Below are 17951 nucleotides of genomic sequence, written 5' to 3'. Positions count from 1 at the left end.
GGTTGAGACTTGAGAGAAAAGGGAAACAATAATAGGCTGGATTGAAAGACAACCGCAAGGATAAAAAGAGAGAAAAAAAATTAAGGGGAAGAGAGTTAGATGGATATTATTCCAACTCAATTCATTGCATTTTTTGTTTTTTATATTCTAGATGGAGGGGATTCAGAAGCAGCTAAAGGATAGAACCAAGGACCTTAAAGGTTTCGTGAAATATGGATGGGTAGTTGTTGGTGCTTGCAAAAAAGGATGGTACAAAATGCGGAAGAATTTCAAGATGTAGTTGAAGAATAACAGTCACATACATACTTTCCTTTTGATTATGTTTAAGTATAGTTTAGCCTTCATCAGAGGTTCTTGCTGCAATGTAATCTCTTGTATATTCTCTACTCCTGTATGGTATCAAAGCAACAAATTATTCAAAGGCAATATTTTGTTTCTGTAAGGTAGGGGATCTCTGTTTTCAGCAGATGTTCAAGAAAGGTCCTCTATACACCTATTTTCGACTAAAAGACTGCAAGGTTCTAGGTTCTAACACACAGGTTGCAGGCTATGCTGTTGCAAGCTACGAAATCAGTTTAATTCAACTGTTCTGAAAGATAGTGGCTGTATTCTGTGTTGTCAAACATTCTTAAGCCATCATTTGCAGTTCACCAAGCTACAATCTATTCACAATATATGCCTGCAATCTTTGAAACCAAAGTGAAGTTTTATAAAACCAGAGCAAATTATGGTCAGAACTTCAGGTCAAGCAGGAAAGACGCCCTCCATAACCAGCCTTAGCAGGATGCTTCAGAAGTTAATATAATAGCTTTCTTTCGTCAGACTGCAACTCTCCCATGTGGCAATAATTCCTGCTTCATGCATTGTTGTCCATTTAATAACCAAGCGTTTAGGTGTTGAAACATGATAGTCTTAATAAAATACTCATACTGTATCAAGAACTAGAAAAATTTGGGACTCAATCCCCACCGAAATACACCACAGTGCACACATAATTATTAAAATATAAATAAAAACAACTAGTCAGGAGGAGGAATTATTACAATCCTCCTGTTCTACTTTGAAAGAGAAAGCTATACTGTTCCCATGGTGAAAGAGAAACTACACATTTTTATTAAGAAAGCACTAACTTGATCAGTCCTAGTTTCTTCGACATTTTCAGTGGACTCCAAAGGAATGGAACCATTTCTTGCACTTAATCAGTTGGTTTCCTCTTTCTGAGAATTGATGCCCTCTCAAACCTTGGCCCACCTACCCGCCATTTCTTGAATGCAGTCATTGAAGATCGAGCAGCTTCATACACTTGAAAAGAGAAATGTTTCGTAATTATTATGCAAATCATTTTAGATGGATGACAAGAGGATAGGAAGGCCACTAAATTTTCAACGGAATCTTACATCGAGTTTCTTCTTTTGTGAGAAGTGTCAAAAACTTGGGAGCCATGATAAACGCTGCGCTATGTGCCTTGCTCAGAACCTCCTTGTACCGACCTGTGAACGCATACAGGAGGAAGGACCCAATCGTTCTATCGCCAATCCTACCAAAAGAAAACAAGCTCAGGTGAGAGTTGATGTAAGTTTCTCATTAATCTCAGACATTGTTTACCATGTCCCTTCCAATTCTTCACTGGACACTCAGACTTGGCCATTAAAGCAAACCTAAGCAAATGTTAAGTAACTTAGTCATGACTCATGAGAATACTTTCCTTGAGGCATGCAGATCACAGACAGAAAGCTGGATCACGAAGCAATATACAACTAAAGGTCAAGATTGTTGTAACCATGTCTGAGAGGATCTGCATTTCGAACCTCTTAGCCAAAACCTCTCCTTATGCATGGGGGGATACCTCTTAACATAAAATCTCTTATGAATAGGGCAAACCTATTCTAATGCATAGATGTTTTATTGATTAGTTCTTTACCACAAGAAATATAAATATAAAAAATAATTGCGTGGTTTGTGAAAGAAACAGGCAGAAATCAAAGACAAAGATCAAGTGTCCACATTACGAAGCTACTTACTAGGGTTGAAATTATATGAAGCAATCAGTTCAATTCTAAAGCATCAAAGGGAATGGACATTTGACTTGTTCAGGTTTTTCGGCTTTTTGAGTTATTACAAAGGTATATCTCAATGGCCGTAGATAAGAAATACACAATAGCATCTAATCTTATCCTGGAATCAGCCCTTTCGTCTTGAGTCTGCAATGGTTCTACGCGGTATCTTCTATCTGTTTGGTCATCCCTTTCCCATCTTCGGCTAAGAAGAGGTAGTTTTCTTTTTGCTATCCTAATTGGCATTGTAAACCTAATTCCCAAATCACAATGAATATTTTTTAATCTTAGCGGAGTGGACCCATGAAAACTTTTTGAGTTTCAAGCTGTCTAATATGTTAAAATTTGTTATCCTTTTTCTTTGTTGAGTTTCATGCTCACCCACCTTTAATTTAATCAATGGCGGGATTTACAGATATTCTGAAAATTTTGTTTCGGATCTTACAATCCATTATTTGACAATTATGACCTGGATATATTATTTGCTAAAGAAAGGTTAATAATGTAACAAACTAATTATATACACAAAAAGCAGGTCCAGCAGGAGAGATACTCACAGAGGTGCAACCTTGCAACCCAACTCATAGAAGTAGGAGCAGCGACTCTTCAGATCCACACAGGCTGCATCTGCTTGTATTTCCTTCCTTGTCCTGGCAGTTTCAGAAGATTAAAATCACATATAACTTAATAAAATTGAGAATACTGCCAAGAATCTTATGTATGAAGAAATTCCAAGCAGTGGAAATTAGTATATTCAAGCCTATGCTCTGTACATAGCACACTTGTGTAGATCCTAACCAGGGACCTCCCTAGCATAATTCATCAACTGTTGAGTTACCTGGGAGTATGATCTCTTACAATGGACTAAGAGAAGACCACATAGAAAAAGGCTAGGATCACCTGACCAAAATGCGTCAACGCCCTTAAGAGATTCCTAGGATGGGCCTGTTACTAAGTTTGTCATTCAGTATGTATGCCATGTGCAATGCTTCTGCAAGTATAAATGTGCTACTTCAATACAATAGTTCCTCCAACCAGGGAATAGGAAAGTTTACTTTTGATTGAAACATGGGGGCACAGTAACTGCTACTGCTTGTCTCAAGTGTAACTCGTGGGCCAGCCAGAAAGGAAGTTCTACTTTTGCACCTTGCTCGACCTATGTACAAATATGAAGCCATTAGAAAACAACAAGCAAACCACCCACTCCTCCGGTCTGTGTTACGCTCAAGACATACACAATTTCTTTCTGCACCAGGATCTAGCATTCCAACCCCGTTTGCGCCAATTTGAAAAACAGTGGAGATGAGCTGTAGCAAGGCATGAAAACCTGTTAGAATGGGGACTTAAGAAAACCAACATTGTAGATCTGAAGGGAATTGGCTGCTCACCTCGTCCTCCATGATAATGTCATCAATGTCGTAATAGGATGCCATTTGAAATGAAAATTCACGAACTTTTCAAGCTTTTCTCACTGAGCATCTTGGAGCTCCAATCCAACTTGCTGCATCATTAGACACAGAAAGTGTTATTTTTATAAATATTTAATTATTTGTATTGCTAATTCTCATGGGCATTTCATCAAACAAGATTATATAAGCATATACCAATGTGTTATAACTTAAGGACGAAAATGAAGAGAAGAAGAAACAAGTGGGGTTTGAACTTTGAAGATTACCTCAACCTTCCAAGTTCGAACAGTTGCTTTTTCAAAAACGAAATTCTCCCATTTGCTTTTGCTCCAATCTTTCTATACCATTTGGAAATAAACGAGGGAAATTTCGAAATTTAGAGCGGGAATCGGGAATCTTTTTTTTAATAAGGACCTTCCATTGGGCTTCAGGTCCATGGGGCACGGCCCACTTAGGCTGGTAACCAAGTTTGATTTGGTTTTACTTTTACCCACGGTGGTGTAGTGTGAATCTAATAAATTCTAAACCAAATCAAAGTGAATTTATTCTCGATATAACTATAGTTTTAGTGCACCTCCAAAATCAATTTATTCTCGACAGCTTCAATGCGATTTAAATCCAGGGTGGATTATAGGAAGCACTTAGAATTGCAAGCAGCACCCGAAGTTGATGAAGATGGGAAAGAGATAAACCCTCATATTCCTTCCTACATGTCAACTACACCTTGGTATCACAACACCAAGACACCTACTTTAAACCATCAAAAGAATTGGAAATCAAAGGCAGATTACTCAAAGGATCAATGTGTTAAAGGGGAGAAAAGCCGCAGCTTTCGAGCTGATAGAAGGGTGCTTGTGAAAACTGTGGTGCAATTACACATGATATAAAGTCGTGCACAGAAAGGCCTACAAAGAAGGGAGCGAGATGGACAAACAAGTACATTGCAAGTGATGAAATTGTTATAAAGACAATTGATCAGCAAGATTATGACGGTAAGTACGATAGGTGGAACGGATATGAATCAACTTCTTATGCTCGAGAGATAATGAAGAGATTTGAAGCAGAGATGGATGCTAGAGAAACGTATCTTAAAGAGCAACAGCTGAAAAATCTTGAGAATGGAAACCAATTCACTGAGGGCAGCGTTACTGATGAGGACACCAATGAAGATTTACTCGAGGTAGATGAAGCCAAGATGGATGAGAGCAAACAATTGGACTTCGCAAAGATTGAGAAGCGTGTTCGTTCCTCAGGCGGTGGGAGCACAGGACCGGTTAGGAACTTACGGATTCGGGAAGACACAGCGAAATACCTTTTAAATCTTGACGGAAGTTCTGCTCACTATGACCCTAAATCCCGATCTATGCGTGAGGATCCTCTTCCAGATGACAATCCAAATGAGAAATTCTATGGGGGTGATAATCAGTATAGAACAACTGGGCAACCATTGGAATTCAAGGAAATACATACTCATGTATGGGAAGCATCTGAGAAAGGAATAGATGTTCACCTGCAGGCAGCTCCATCTCAAGCTGAAATGTTGTTCAAGAACAGTAACTACATAAAGAAGAAGCTGAAATTCAAAACCAAGAATGCCATACTGGAGAAGTACGGAAATGCTGCTTCTGAAGATGCCCCTGCAAAAGAGCTTCTCTTATTTCAATGAGAGTCGCTTTAGTTATATTAGAAAAACTAGGGCTGTTCTTTGTGAGGTCCATATGTTAGTTCTATTAGTTAAGTATTTTTATTCTTTTGATAACAAATAAATAGTATATGTTTCATTCATGGGATTCATTGTGTTCTTCTCTAACTGCTACTTGTCAGGTATATCAATCTAATATGCGCACTGCGGATTGGCAATGATAGAACAAATCTATGCAAATATTAGATGGTCAAGTTCTATCATCGAGCATAGGAACTAATAGTTAAAGCATTAGGAAATCTGATGTTCACCAAGCTTCTTTCAATCCACAAAGCGTCCCCATTCCCCCACCCAAAAAAAACCCACCCCCACACGCTCGCTTTTCAGGTGACATGCAACGACTGCAAGTGAAACAACTAAGTTCAAATGTGTAGGTCGTTGTGATGCTCCTCCCTCATATTGTTGTATTCAATCTAAAAATCATCACATAGTAAAACTACAAATGCCAAAGGAAACTAGGGCACAGACCACCTATTTCTTCAGTTAACAATTATGCACACCTATCTGTTGAACACCATAAAGATTACCAGAAGCAAAAAAAAAAAACATAATAAATTCCAATTGAAGAATATTATTCAATCAAAGACAATCCCATTCTAGAATTGAAGCTAATAGTTGCACCGTAGAAGTATAATGCACGTCTGAAATGTCACAATAACCATTTTGCAATTTCTAGTTACATTACTGTGGCCTTGGTTAAACCAGCAGGCGAGTGAATTACAACCAGTAGGATGAAAGGCTTAATAACGATACTTGGTGGAGTAGTCTTTTGGAGCAATCACCAAACCACAACTTTTCCTGGCTCCAGGATAAACAGTCTCGACAATGTCAATGAACTCCTGCTTATCTTTGAGAGCCCAATTGATCTTGTTGTTGTTTCCAGTGCCAAGATCAATCATAATGTGCTTGTTACGGAAAGAGAACATGAACAGTGGAAGGGTCATACAGCTCATACATGGTGTTCAAGTCAGGAACCTCGGTCGGTGATTTCAACATGTCTCCGCAATAGAAGCCAACACCTCGTCCATCTAAAATAATAGAAAACCCCAAATTCAGTTTAGCAAGCAATAGCTTCAATTTCATATATTCAAGCAAACGAGTTCAACTTTCATGTTTCAAATTAGCACTCAAGATAGCATGCGAAAAACACTATTAATGACGATGCTATGCTTTTATCAATAGCGTTTTCTATACAAACGCAATTGATTCTAAAGTGTTTCTTGGTAAACGCTATTAATATAATTGCAGTTTTTGTTAGCGCTGTTAATAATCAATGGCATTTATTATGTAAGCGCTATGCTATTCTATTGCGTTTGTCTCTAGCATATTCTCCTTAGTGCTATCAATTCTATAGCGTTTTAGCTTGAGCGCTATCCATTTTAAAGCCCGCCAATTCCATTTTCTGTGCTATTACTAAATTATTGTCACTAAACCACCTACCGCACATACATATACTTTAAAATCCATAATATAACAATATCTATAAAATATGCACGAGAATCAACAATAACCTCATTCATTAATATCCAAAATATACGATTCCATTGTGTATGTACAAAGACAAAAATAACAAAAAACTTAACGCGATTCAAGTTTTCACAAAATTAAGTTTCTTTCAATTTCAATAAGACAAAATAAACATCCTAATCCCGTCCTACTTCCTGTGGTGATGGTAAATATGACATGCTTTGTGGGCCATGCAATTACGGTTCTTTTAGCATCTCCCATTGTTTGCAATTCAGAATTTTCTCTCTAAAGACGTCGTTTTGACTTCACAACTTCCTCTACCTAAACTTTAGAGGCATTATCTCCAGAAGGTACATGTACCGGTTTAACAGGATCGTTAGTCTCCCAATGTCCTTTAGCAATTAAATCATGTGGAGCCATCTAATTCATCAACTTGCATTGTCGCCCATGACTCCCTATGCTATGACCCTACCCAAAAAAAAGGAAGCCACAAGTAAGAATTTAGGTAACCAGTACATAATCAAAACATGATTAATTAGGGCAAAAAAAATAGAACACTAAAGTCTAGACCTAATTCTAATTCTAACTATGTCAAAATGGACCTCAAATCAACCCAGTGTTGCTGCAATATGCATACTTAAACACGAATGTTGTATACATTATAATAAGCTTACAAGTAGGAAACATGGCAATGAATTATTAGTGTGGTTACTCACCTGAGCTTCGAGCATTTGTTTCAATCGACAAATAGAAAATTGTTCGAAATCAGTCAACATATAGTAATTCACTATTTAAAACTTCGCATTTCATTAAGCATAAGAAGTCTTGGGAAGTTCGGTTAGAAGATCCACTTCAAAAACATATAACTCACAACTCATATATCGAAATGCAATGAAGCGGGTGCGGTTAAATCGCTACTCGTTTGAAGCATTTGTAGTAAAAAATTCGGGGATTAATCGAGATTAATCGGACGATTTTTCATAAACTATATTTCTTTACAAATAAATATTAAATATATTTAACTTTGAAATACCAACATAATGAAGCCAATTAAGAACCCAATCAATCAATAAACAATTAAAACACTCAATCAACTAAAATAAATATGACTAAAGTGTAGAACTTTACATAATTGAGGGTTAGTCAAATCGGCGAAATGTCGAGTTCAATATTTAACATTGAAATAGTTGAAATAGTGAACACAATTACTCGGCTAATAAACAAATCGGGCCTAATCGGCCGAGTACTCGGGGAGTTTTTGAGCCCGATTGTGATCGGGGATTAAATTGTTAGTCGGGTCGGCTAAGCAGCGAGTAGTGAGTACTCAACAATTTCATAGCCCAGGAAACAGGGTTCATTAGAAAGCAGACACATAGCACTAACTTTACTGCCTAGGTCACTAAAACTCAAATCCAACTCTAACTACGACAAAATCGAGCGCCAAGTCAGTCCAGTGCAGCTACCTTGAGCAGACTGTAGCACAAGTATATATTCTTAAACTGTCTACGATACATGCATAACAACCCTTTGATATTGTCTAGTACATTACAAATGAGCATTGAATAAGCCATAAGTTATCCCTTGCAAAAAGAAATATGTACCTGTGGAAGAGAAGTCGTAGTAGTTCGTACACCCTGATCATCATTACTCCCTATGTCTCCACCCTACCCAAACAAAAAAAGTCAGTACAATAACCAAGTATAATAACTCCCCATGTCCCCTCATGTTTCAGGTTTTGCAAGTGGAGATAATCTTGTTAAGCATTCGATCTCTAACTACCGTTAGCGTGCACAAAATGGCCTCACAAGTAAGCCCCTTGTAAGTTGTAACACACCCCAGCCATTACCAGAAAACAGGAAAGACTTGGGAAGTTTTAGCATTTTTCCAAGCCAATCCATAATAATACTCTCTAACTCAGTAGCTAGCAGCAGGTGAAGACATAAAATTAAAACCAACAACAATAAAACCAGTACTAAGCATTAATGAAGGTGTACATGCATGCATGGCAGACAAAGAGCATGATATCCTATACGTGTCCATGCCTTAAAAGCATCAAGCTGGAGCTAAAAATCCATGGGTATTTAACTGTGCATTGACATACCCTCACCTAAGTCCCCCATTTGATTTAACATTAGACCAGCAAAAAAAGTAGAGAATATTCATAAAAATGAATAAAACGCATACACATCCCTTTCCGATGATATTATTTCTCTTTACCAGCTTTAATTAATTATCTTCCAGCAAATAACGAAAGGCATGTATGAACAGAGAAAATCTAATTAAGTATGAAAGCAATCTTACCTTTTTGTTTAGAAGAAAAAAAACAGAGGAAGGATCTTCTTCCTCCCTTCTCTACTTTGTTATAAAATAAAATGGAAAACGACGAGATCACCCCAACCGTCGGATCTACTCCAGTTGTTGATGATGTAATCTCAACTAGCACTGCAATATGCCATTAAATGTGCTATTTGGTCTCCTCGTCGAAATCATTAGAGATGGACAAACCATACTTTCACAATCAGAAAACTTTGCTTTGGGTTTTTCAGTCCTGGAAACTCGACAAATCGCTATGTAGGAATATGGTATAACATAATCTCTATACGAACAGTAGTTTGGGTGGCAAACAGAGAAAACCCGATAAGGAATTCATCTGGAATTGTAATTATTGGAACTGATGGAAACTTAGTAGTTTCAGATGGTACTGGAAACTTAGTATGGTCAACGAACATTTCAGTTGCGTCGAACAACTCTTCTGCTGTTCTTGTGGATTCAGGAAATCTTCTATTTACCGACGATGTCCGTAATCCTGACAAGGCCTTACGGAAAAAATTTGAAGCTCCAAGTGACACTTATTTACCTGGAATGAGAGTTGGTTTGAATCCTAGAAACAATGAGACTCATAGATTTACGTCTTGGAAATCAGAAAATGATCCTTCTACTGGAAACTTTTCGTTGGGTGTTGATCCTGAAGGAGTAGCACAAATAGTGATATTTGAGAATTCAAGAAGGCGTTGGAGAAGGGTTATGGAATAGACAGATATTTATAGGTATTCCTAATATGATGTCTCAAAGCCTTTATGGATTTCAGGTTTCAGATGTAGGAGGAAGAATGTACATCACTTACTCTGTGCATAGTAGCTCTGAAATCTTGCGGTTTAGAATAAGATGGGACGGAACAGAACAGCAGCTGTGGTGGGACGAGGGGAGAAATGAGTGGATAGAATTCTGGGCTTAGCCTACAAGAGTTTGTGAGTTTTATAACAGATGTGGGGCTTTTGGAAGCTGTAGTGAGTCGACTTCACCAAATTATGCACGAGTTTGCATAGAGATAGATTCAACATGCTCGTATCTGGAAAATGTCACAGTTGTGTTAGATCAAAGACAAGAGTACAGGTAACTTTCGAATACAATTGGAAGCCGACATGCTGTAAATCATGCAATGTTTTTGGGCATACTGACTTCAGTTAGTGATGACGGAGGATGGCAATCTCCAAAAAGAAAACAAAGTGGTAAAACTAGAAACAGACGGAGAAGGAAAAAACACAGCCGACCAATGTGAATGGCACCAGGAATGGAGATGGTGACAAGCTCAAGTCAAGCATAGCGTTAGCGGCCGCATAAGAAAAATAGGTTATTACTGCAGTAGTTTGCTGGATGAAATTCCATCGGGCCTTTTGCCTTAAGTTTGAGCCACCCCTTGCTGCTAGTCCTATTTCCCACTCCCCTTCTGGGTGTAAGTTTGCGTTCATTCCTTCACCCCCTTGTGGGCCACTTCTTGGTTTTTCGGATTTGGCACTCGCCTTTGCATTGTTTTCTTTCCCCATGGGTTTGTCACTCCCCTCTACCCCTTTTTCTATCCTGCCAGGTGGTACCATTGGTCAACAGCACCCGACCTTTCTTCAAACTCTCCAGAAGGCGGCTAAGTGTCGCGTCAAGTCAGATTGCGAAAAGACAGCCAGTAGGTTTTTAGGCTGTTGCTAAGGAAACACTCAAGGATCGAGTGACCCAACTTGATGGCAAGGTCGACCGGTGAAAGTCCGATTGATTGAATAAGTCAGGAATCAGACATAGAAAAGGGGATTCTAAATGAGAATGAGGGATTGCACCGAGCCAGGCTACAGTTAGGGCGCTAACTGAAAACTCTCCACCAAACGTTATAAAATTGTTGGCCAGACAAATCGGATAATCAGGAAAAACAGAAGTGACCTTTTTATTGGGCTTAACATTCCGACCAACTGAGAAACGGAAGCAACGGAATATATAATTTAAAAACCTTATTATCATCTGTATAATCAATGAATTTGTTCAGAACTATTCGTGAAGAAATTTAGAATAAGACATGATACATGACATACATAAAAGATTCACCTTTTCTGGACCATGAGAGGTTAAAACAGCAGTACTTTCTTCTAGAAAAAAAAAGCTTGAAATCACATACACCGTGTGCCAGGGAACATTTGCAATATGCCTCACTTGTATTATACAGCAGTGCTCGTATTCTGAGATTCAACTGCACCTGTTAAAATTAGACACTAGCATCAGTGCACGCACAAGGTAATCCAACCAAATATGTTTGCATGAAAAATCAAGAGGAAGCCGATCACACAAGAAACACAATTAGCATGTTTATAAACTAACACTATGAACACATAGACTATTCAGGCAATCAAGAATTTGCACTTACCTCCACCTCTTCGGTATTTAAGTTACCCACAGCAATATAGTAGTCAGAAGACTTGGAAATTTTCTGTTGGATCGTACCACTTCCTGCCAAATTATTCTCTCTTTATCACAGCATTGGCATGCGCCTCAATAAAAAAAAAACTTCCAAATTCCTTACCATGAATGATACTCCATGATAATGTAAGATTAGGATATGATGGGTCTTGAATCCATTCAATAATACTTTCTTTGCCTGCAGATAATGAATTCAAATTTAAGAAAGCAAAGAGACTAATTATATTGAAATACTCTATACTTCCCTACTTAGGCATAAAGTTACAGAATGTCCAAACTAGTAATAGATCATTAATACTTCTCACTACAGTACTACAATCAGAAACAGCCTAAAAAGGGGATTAGGGCAAAGAAAGCAAGTGATACAGTAATAACAGCAAACAAAATTCTGACTCTGCTTGCTAGGAATGTATGCTTCAAAGCCTAAAATGACACTTCTTTACACGAGAAGTAAAGGTTAAAGCATCTAAATGGTGCTTTTCTGAAGTTCAGCTCACTTCTAGATATATGAATCTTCAAGTCATGAATGTCTTATTCTCTGACAGTTGCGGTTTCGTAATGATAAGTTAGAGTTTCAACGATTATCTTGTCGAAGAACAGGATATAATTTGTCTGTTTTTGGGACAATATTGATCACTAGAATCGGGTATGGAACCCTATTTATTTAAGTTACACGAATAATTGAGTGAGTATTCGCCACTTAAAATAGAATTTTACTTTTTATGAAAAAGCAAGACAGTCAAACAGAAAATAAGTCCTCAACCAATGTAATAGCTTAGGATAAATATACTATGCCTGACATTTAAGCAAATATTTGCGTTTGACAGTAAATTTCAATGGAAGTTCTGAACACAAACAGAGTAATCATACGACCGTCTATGGCTATGTACAAAGGTTATAGCATCTGAGCAAACTGTTCAGAAAATTAAATTAAATTCAGGATGTAATTAGACATCAACCATAACCTGTTATTCATCTGGCAACTCTGATCTCGTCTTATTTTAAATATTTTAATGGGAAAGGATATTTAGGAAGAAGATGTTTGAAGTAACCTATCAACGATGATGTGTAGTCGTGCACAACCCAGCCTAAGCACTAGGGATATGCACCTACCAAAAGACTCTGCTTTTATCACTAAACCAAACAAAATAAGGCTCTCTGACCAAAAAAACAAGGGGGAAAAAGAAGGCATTTGACAAAGCACATTTCAACTCCTACCATTTTGTTCGGAAAGAGTTAGAATATCAGTATTGGGAATGATATTGTACCCAAGGGCACACTCCACTTCTAAGAATTGCTTGTTTCTATCCAATCAAACAGATTAAATATTGAAAAATTTAAATGCTCCAAAACATTCACCCCTAGGGTAGTGTCTTTTCAAACTGATACTTATAGTCCGAGCCCCATAATTGAGATTGTGTAAATATTTTCACCCATTGGGCAGTAGTGTAGTAGTACTTTGCCAAACACCGGGTTCATTTCAAGCATTGCATTTCATGCTTCCTACTTTAAGAGTTTTTAGTCACAATTAGGTATTCTCACTATTTTGGCTTAATTATTCTTTGCCCGTTTGGCTGAATGATAATCCATCATCTAATGTCGAAACCACCCAAACTTAACCTTATAAAGTGCTATATTTGTGATTTATCTTCTTGTATGAAGGTTAGGGATTTGGTAGACCTCAACTTGGGCAATAGAAAAAGATGCTACACAAGCAAATTATGTTCACTAGAGGAATTCTCATTGGCAGTATCTTTTAAATCTTGAGCAAATAAACTAGAATAAAAAATACTACCGAAGAAGAATGGCTAAATGATTCTTCTTTTCTCACATATATATGATACGAACTACAAATGATAAAGAGAAAAAACAGAACCACTAGAGTTTTTCAGCTTATGATGTTGAATGTACCTTGCGCAATCACGAGAGATATCGGAACTGACAGTGGGGATTTCACATTGTAAGTGATATCTATTTCAGACCCTTTGTTCAGAAAATATACCCACTCCTGAAACAAAAATAGAAATGATAGAACACAAGTTTCAAGACAAACTACGAAACCAACACAGTAGCAAAAGTTTGAAAACATGCCTTGTGGGAATGAGACGATAATGACGCATTATTAGTTTTTAACCAAGTTGTCTCAACATCAAGAGGAGGGGGTGTGTGAAAACCATACAACGTTAAACCATAGTTTGGCCCATTTATTAGTTGCACACTTGCACCTGGTTCATATTCATCAAACACCAACAAGGGCATCAAATGAGTAAACAATGAGAAGCTAATAAAGTAAATACAAAGGAAACGGCACTTTAATTGCTCGACATATATACCTTGATATCCTTTACAAGAAAAGTGTTAGGCAGTTAAGATACGTGAACAATTAGGTCCCACGGTTCAAGATCGTGATGGATCCATCGAAAGAAAGACGGACATGTATATGACAATTATCAATTATCAATTAGGCCCCATGCCTCGCTTTTCAGGTGACATGCAACGACTGCAAGTGAATGCTCCTCCCTCATATTGTTGTATTCAATCTAAAAATCATCATCATCATCATCATCATATAGTAAAACTACAAATGCCAAAGGAAACTAGGGCCCAGACCACCTATTTCTTCAGTTAACAATTATGCACACCTATCTGTTGAACACCATAAAGATTACTAAAAAAAAAAAAAAAAAAAAAAATCCAATTGAAGAATATTATTCAGTCAAAGACAATCCCATTCTAGAATTGAAGCTAATAGTTGCACCGTAGAAGTATAATGCATGTCTGAAATGTCACAATAACCATTTTGCAATTTCTAGTTACATTACTGTGGCCTTGGTTAAACCAGCAGGCGAGTGAATTACAACCAGTAGGATGAAAGGCCTAATAACGATACTTGGTGGAGTAGTCTTTTGGAGCAATCACCAAACCACGACCTTTCCTGGCTCCACGATAAACAGTCTCGACAATGTCAATGAACTCCTGCTTATCTTTGAGAGCCCAGTTGATCTTGTTGTTGTTTCCAGTGCCAAGATCAATCATAATGTGCTTGTTACGGAAAAAGAACATGACAGTGGAAGGGTCATACAGCTCATACATGGTGTTGAAGTCAGGAACCTCGGTGATGTCAACAAGGTAGATAACAGCAAAGTTCTTTATTGTCTCCGCAACAGAAGCCAACACCTCGTCCATCTAAAATAATAGAAAACCCCAATTCAGTTTAGCAAGCAATAGGTTCAATTTCATATATTCAAGCAAAAAGTTCAACTTTAATGTTTCAAATTAGCACTCAAGGCACGTGGGAAAACACACACATCCAGAATATAACTACATTCAGAAAATTTTATAACACAGCCATCCTAAATATCTTTAGAAAAATTTCAGCCAAGTTTATGCCGAGCAACTATTATTAATTTGCCATTTATGTGAAAAACAGACTCAAACGCAGTAAACATTGTGTTTGGCCACAAAGAAGGAAAAGACATCCAAAATACTGAAAATCTTAGATGAATTCTGCAACTAAGATTCTGAAGATCCTTGTACAATTTTGCAAATCTTCAAAAAACAGCCAAAACTTTCAATAACACCTTCAATTGGAAACAAAGGTGCTTAGGTAATATACACAGTCTATTTAATACAGATTGTGAGAAACACGTATATAGAGAAGAGGTACCAATCACTTCAACAAATGTGAAGCCATCGTGTACATGCTATTACACAATTACTAATGCAGGTGCATTCACTACTTCATTTATATATGTTCTAGGACAGGAACTTAAGCAGATAAAGAACTAAATACCATCATAACATTATCTGATACATAAACAAAACAAAAAGGCTTTGTCATGCAAAGAACTCACAGGATATATAGGTACTAAGGAACCCACTGTTTACAATGCTCAAATACTGATGTGTTGTTACTTATATATGTTACATACGGATTCTTTTTTTCTTTCAATCGGTATGTGGAAATAGTAATCATTTGAATTATTCTTCAATGCAACAAATCTCAGTCCATTGTCCTCAACTCTCCAGTACTTACTGACCTCTCAACATAAACAGAAAAACATATCAATAGATCTCTCGTGGCATTTTGTGGTTCTCATAACAAATTGAGACAATGTGATCTCCAGGGAAACCCGCTGTCTAGTAGTAATCATTTGTATTATTCTCCTAACACTTGACAAAACATTCTGTTAAAGTATACATCAATTAGAAACTAAAGTCAACTAACTAAGATCGAAAAACTATTTCAAATTCACAAGACTGTCTAACTAACTGAAATAAAATCATTCTGTTCCATTATGATAAAAGTTCCATATTCTATAATAGTTTTGAGGAAATTTAGTGAATTATGAAAAGTAGTATGAGAGAGAAAATGATGTACCTGCATACAAGTTTCATCCCAATCGTGGCCGAAACGTATGACAACGAGACGTTCCTCCTCAGCTAGTATGGCTTGATCCACTGCCCATCCCGAGTGCAAGTGTGGCAGCAGGTACGACATCTTTTTTTTTCTCCCTCCTAAAATTGCCAGAGAACAACAGTGGGCAACTTGGTTTATATAGGCCCAATAAGTCAAAGGCCTTTCTTCAGGCCCAGTTGTTGCAAAGCCCATAAGCCTGCCCAGTTCCAGTCAAAGTGGGCGTGAGCGTAGCTGCAGCCAACATTTTATTCAATTTTCTTTTCAATTAGGTTCCATATAATGTTAATGAGAAATCTAATATAAAGCCTGATTTTTTGCTCATTGCATCAGTTTCTTAAACTAGTGAAAGCAAGTAACCACGCCATATGATGGTTTGATGGTTTGTTTATATAGCCAATACGCTGAAACAGTTAGTCTGTTAGTGGAGACATCAAAAAACTAATTTTAAAAAAAAAATGATTGAAATCACTCAAATCAGCATCACAAAATGACACTGACATAGAATTGGGCTCAGTGCTCAAGTACAAAACTTAATCAACTAACTATTTGAACTTCTCAATGAAGCACATTCTCTGTAGTCTGTACTCTGTACATCAATTTAAAAAAATATGAACATAAGAAAGAAATTTAAAAAGAAAAAGAAAAAGAAAAAGAAAAAAAGGAATAACAAGAATATGGATGCTGGGAAAGGGGATGTGGCCCTAACACTTTTAGAGTGCATCTCAAATACTGTACAATCTGAGCGAAAGAGCAACTTATTCAGTTGAAGCTTTGGGTCTGGGATATTGATCTATGCAATCGCATGCAATTAAAGGCAGCTAAACAGTCTATGCACTAGTGCACTTCTAGGTGCAAAGCCTCTTTGCAGGTTCATCACCAAGTTGTCTATGCAGCAGTGTACTTCTTGGTGCAAAGCCTCTTTGCAGGTCCATCACCACGTTTTTAGATTCCAAATTTGACACCACAACAATAATTCCAAATTCAGCTTCATCATTGTACCGAACAATTGATGTTCACTTGCTCCTTCTTACTTGCAGAAAAGCTATCTTGAAATGCTTAAGACCTATATAAACAAATCGACCGTTAAAGAGACTAGAGGATTTTTAAAGAGTTGTATTGCCACTGAGGCATGAATCCTTTAAATCTGAATTACACTCAGATTATTGCTCAACCATGTTCAACTCTGAAAGACAAAAGAAAAGTTGGCACAGCCTAAATTTTCACATGAAAACCTCACAAAACAAATTAACCATTGTGGTTCAAAAACATGTCGTCCCTAAAACGTAATGTCGTTTTGCTTTAAGTCAATCCCAGTGCGTACTCGCATAAGAAAAATCAATTCCTTGTGTGGTGCAAGTGCTACTAATTTCTCATGCCTTCTAGGTCATACAAATTATACGACAGTGTACATATAATCAAATTTCAACCATCACTAAGCTAATTCACTATACAACACAAGATACAAAACCTAATATGTTAATTTCAAGGGTAATGTGCATGGGATCTTACTGTTGTAAGACAAAAAATAGCAACAATAATCACTAACGAAATAAGAGGTTGTCTCAGCTAGTTTATCAGGTCCTTCGAAATAGATATAAAGATTTTCTAATCAGTATTAGGTGCCTAACGATAAGATATACTTCAAATATACGCATTGCAGCATGCTCCCTCTCATGTTAATAAATTACGGAGGAGTAGTTCACAGTATAACAATCTAGAATAGGTGATATTGGATATTGAATAAATTCAGAGACAGTGAGTCATTGTTAGACCTGTTTGGGCACTTGCGTACATATAGTTGACGCTTCATACAATCAAGTCCTAGATGTAGCAATGATTCCCAAAAGAAGGCCATTCACTGCAATCAAATGGAATTTATCTCAGAAAATGGAGTTTCAATTGAAAGCTTGGTCTACCAATCTTCTTCAACCTCTAGCTAGAAATAGAAAGAACCCAAGACAAGCAACAACGTGGATTGACAGTGGCTAATGTTACTGAAAATTGTTTTAGAGTAAACTCTTCATAGGGTCCACAAGACTGCTTATGAACAATATCCCATAAATGTACCTAGAGGTTTAAATCACTGTATGCATGCAAGCAATCACTAATAAGTCTAACATCTATGAAGAGAATAGCAATCCCATTACTAAACACAAGGGATA

General features: G+C 37.2%; 3 protein-coding genes and 1 pseudogene across 5 annotated transcripts; 1 reads left to right on the top strand and 3 right to left on the bottom strand.

Annotated features, from left to right (window-relative positions):
• Positions 1–888: 888 nt before the first annotated feature.
• Positions 889–3905, bottom strand: LOC147489653 (DNA replication complex GINS protein PSF3-like). Its single transcript, XM_086571290.1, has 7 exons — positions 3730–3905; positions 3443–3555; positions 3290–3361; positions 3110–3210; positions 2612–2704; positions 1398–1537; positions 889–1302 (listed from the first exon to the last, which is right to left on the bottom strand). Exons 2-7 carry the CDS (start codon positions 3485–3487, stop codon positions 1196–1198), a joined length of 558 nt encoding a protein of 185 aa, XP_086427416.1. The 5' UTR covers positions 3488–3555; positions 3730–3905; the 3' UTR covers positions 889–1195.
• Positions 3906–3958: 53 nt separating this feature from the next.
• On the top strand, positions 3959–5212 carry LOC147489652 (pre-mRNA-splicing factor SLU7-B pseudogene; annotated as a pseudogene).
• A 506-nt stretch (positions 5213–5718) lies between these two features.
• On the bottom strand, positions 5719–14037 carry LOC147489651 (E3 ubiquitin-protein ligase APD2-like). Of its 3 annotated transcripts, none has more exons than XR_015201295.1 (8): positions 13703–13937; positions 13281–13594; positions 11473–11547; positions 11317–11399; positions 11001–11148; positions 8234–8296; positions 6993–7100; positions 5719–6193 (listed from the first exon to the last, which is right to left on the bottom strand). XR_015201295.1 is itself a non-coding variant. In XM_086571287.1 (8 exons), exons 3-7 carry the CDS (start codon positions 13456–13458, stop codon positions 8277–8279), a joined length of 504 nt encoding a protein of 167 aa, XP_086427413.1. In that variant the 5' UTR covers positions 13459–13594; positions 13703–13909; positions 13952–14037; the 3' UTR covers positions 6666–7100; positions 8234–8276. The 3 variants fall into 3 exon arrangements, 1 of the variants encoding a protein (XP_086427413.1); XM_086571287.1 differs by lacking the exon at positions 5719–6193 and adding an exon at positions 13952–14037 and having other exon boundaries at positions 6666–7100; positions 13703–13909; XR_015201296.1 differs by lacking the exons at positions 5719–6193; positions 11001–11148; positions 11317–11399; ... (1 more) ...; positions 13281–13594; positions 13703–13937 and adding exons at positions 8934–9597; positions 9757–10976 and having other exon boundaries at positions 6666–7100.
• Positions 14038–14047: 10 nt separating this feature from the next.
• On the bottom strand, positions 14048–15938 carry LOC147489650 (thioredoxin-like protein YLS8). Its single transcript, XM_086571289.1, has 2 exons — positions 15751–15938; positions 14048–14555 (listed from the first exon to the last, which is right to left on the bottom strand). Exons 1-2 carry the CDS (start codon positions 15868–15870, stop codon positions 14247–14249), a joined length of 429 nt encoding a protein of 142 aa, XP_086427415.1. The 5' UTR covers positions 15871–15938; the 3' UTR covers positions 14048–14246.
• Positions 15939–17951: the final 2013 nt, after the last annotated feature.

This window comes from Coptis chinensis, chromosome 7, assembly GCF_015680905.1.
Source record: "Coptis chinensis isolate HL-2020 chromosome 7, ASM1568090v1, whole genome shotgun sequence".
Classification (NCBI taxonomy): Eukaryota; Viridiplantae; Streptophyta; class Magnoliopsida; order Ranunculales; family Ranunculaceae; genus Coptis; species Coptis chinensis.
This window is presented reverse-complemented; position numbering and strand designations above follow the sequence as displayed.

What these genes read in the sequence shown, in the direction of transcription:
- LOC147489653 (XM_086571290.1), bottom strand. Translation starts at nt 3,487, where the DNA reads ATGGCATCCTATTACGACATTGATGACATTATCATGGAGGACGAG. An exon ending in CTGGTGCAGAAAGAAATTGT is followed by an intron (nt 3,211 to 3,289) that starts GTATGTCTTGAG and finishes ATTTGTACATAG; the next exon opens with GTCGAGCAAGGTGCAAAAGT. An exon ending in GGTTGCAAGGTTGCACCTCT is followed by an intron (nt 1,538 to 2,611) that starts GTGAGTATCTCT and finishes TTCTTTTGGTAG; the next exon opens with GATTGGCGATAGAACGATTG.
- LOC147489651 (XM_086571287.1), bottom strand. Translation starts at nt 13,458, where the DNA reads ATGTTTTCAAACTTTTGCTACTGTGTTGGTTTCGTAGTTTGTCTTGAA. An exon ending in TAAATACCGAAGAGGTGGAG is followed by an intron (nt 11,149 to 11,316) that starts GTAAGTGCAAAT and finishes TAATTTTAACAG; the next exon opens with GTGCAGTTGAATCTCAGAAT. An exon ending in CCTCTCATGGTCCAGAAAAG is followed by an intron (nt 8,297 to 11,000) that starts GTGAATCTTTTA and finishes TTGTTTGGGTAG; the next exon opens with GGTGGAGACATAGGGAGTAA.
- LOC147489650 (XM_086571289.1), bottom strand. Translation starts at nt 15,870, where the DNA reads ATGTCGTACCTGCTGCCACACTTGCACTCGGGATGGGCAGTGGATCAA. An exon ending in GGGATGAAACTTGTATGCAG is followed by an intron (nt 14,556 to 15,750) that starts GTACATCATTTT and finishes CTATTATTTTAG; the next exon opens with ATGGACGAGGTGTTGGCTTC.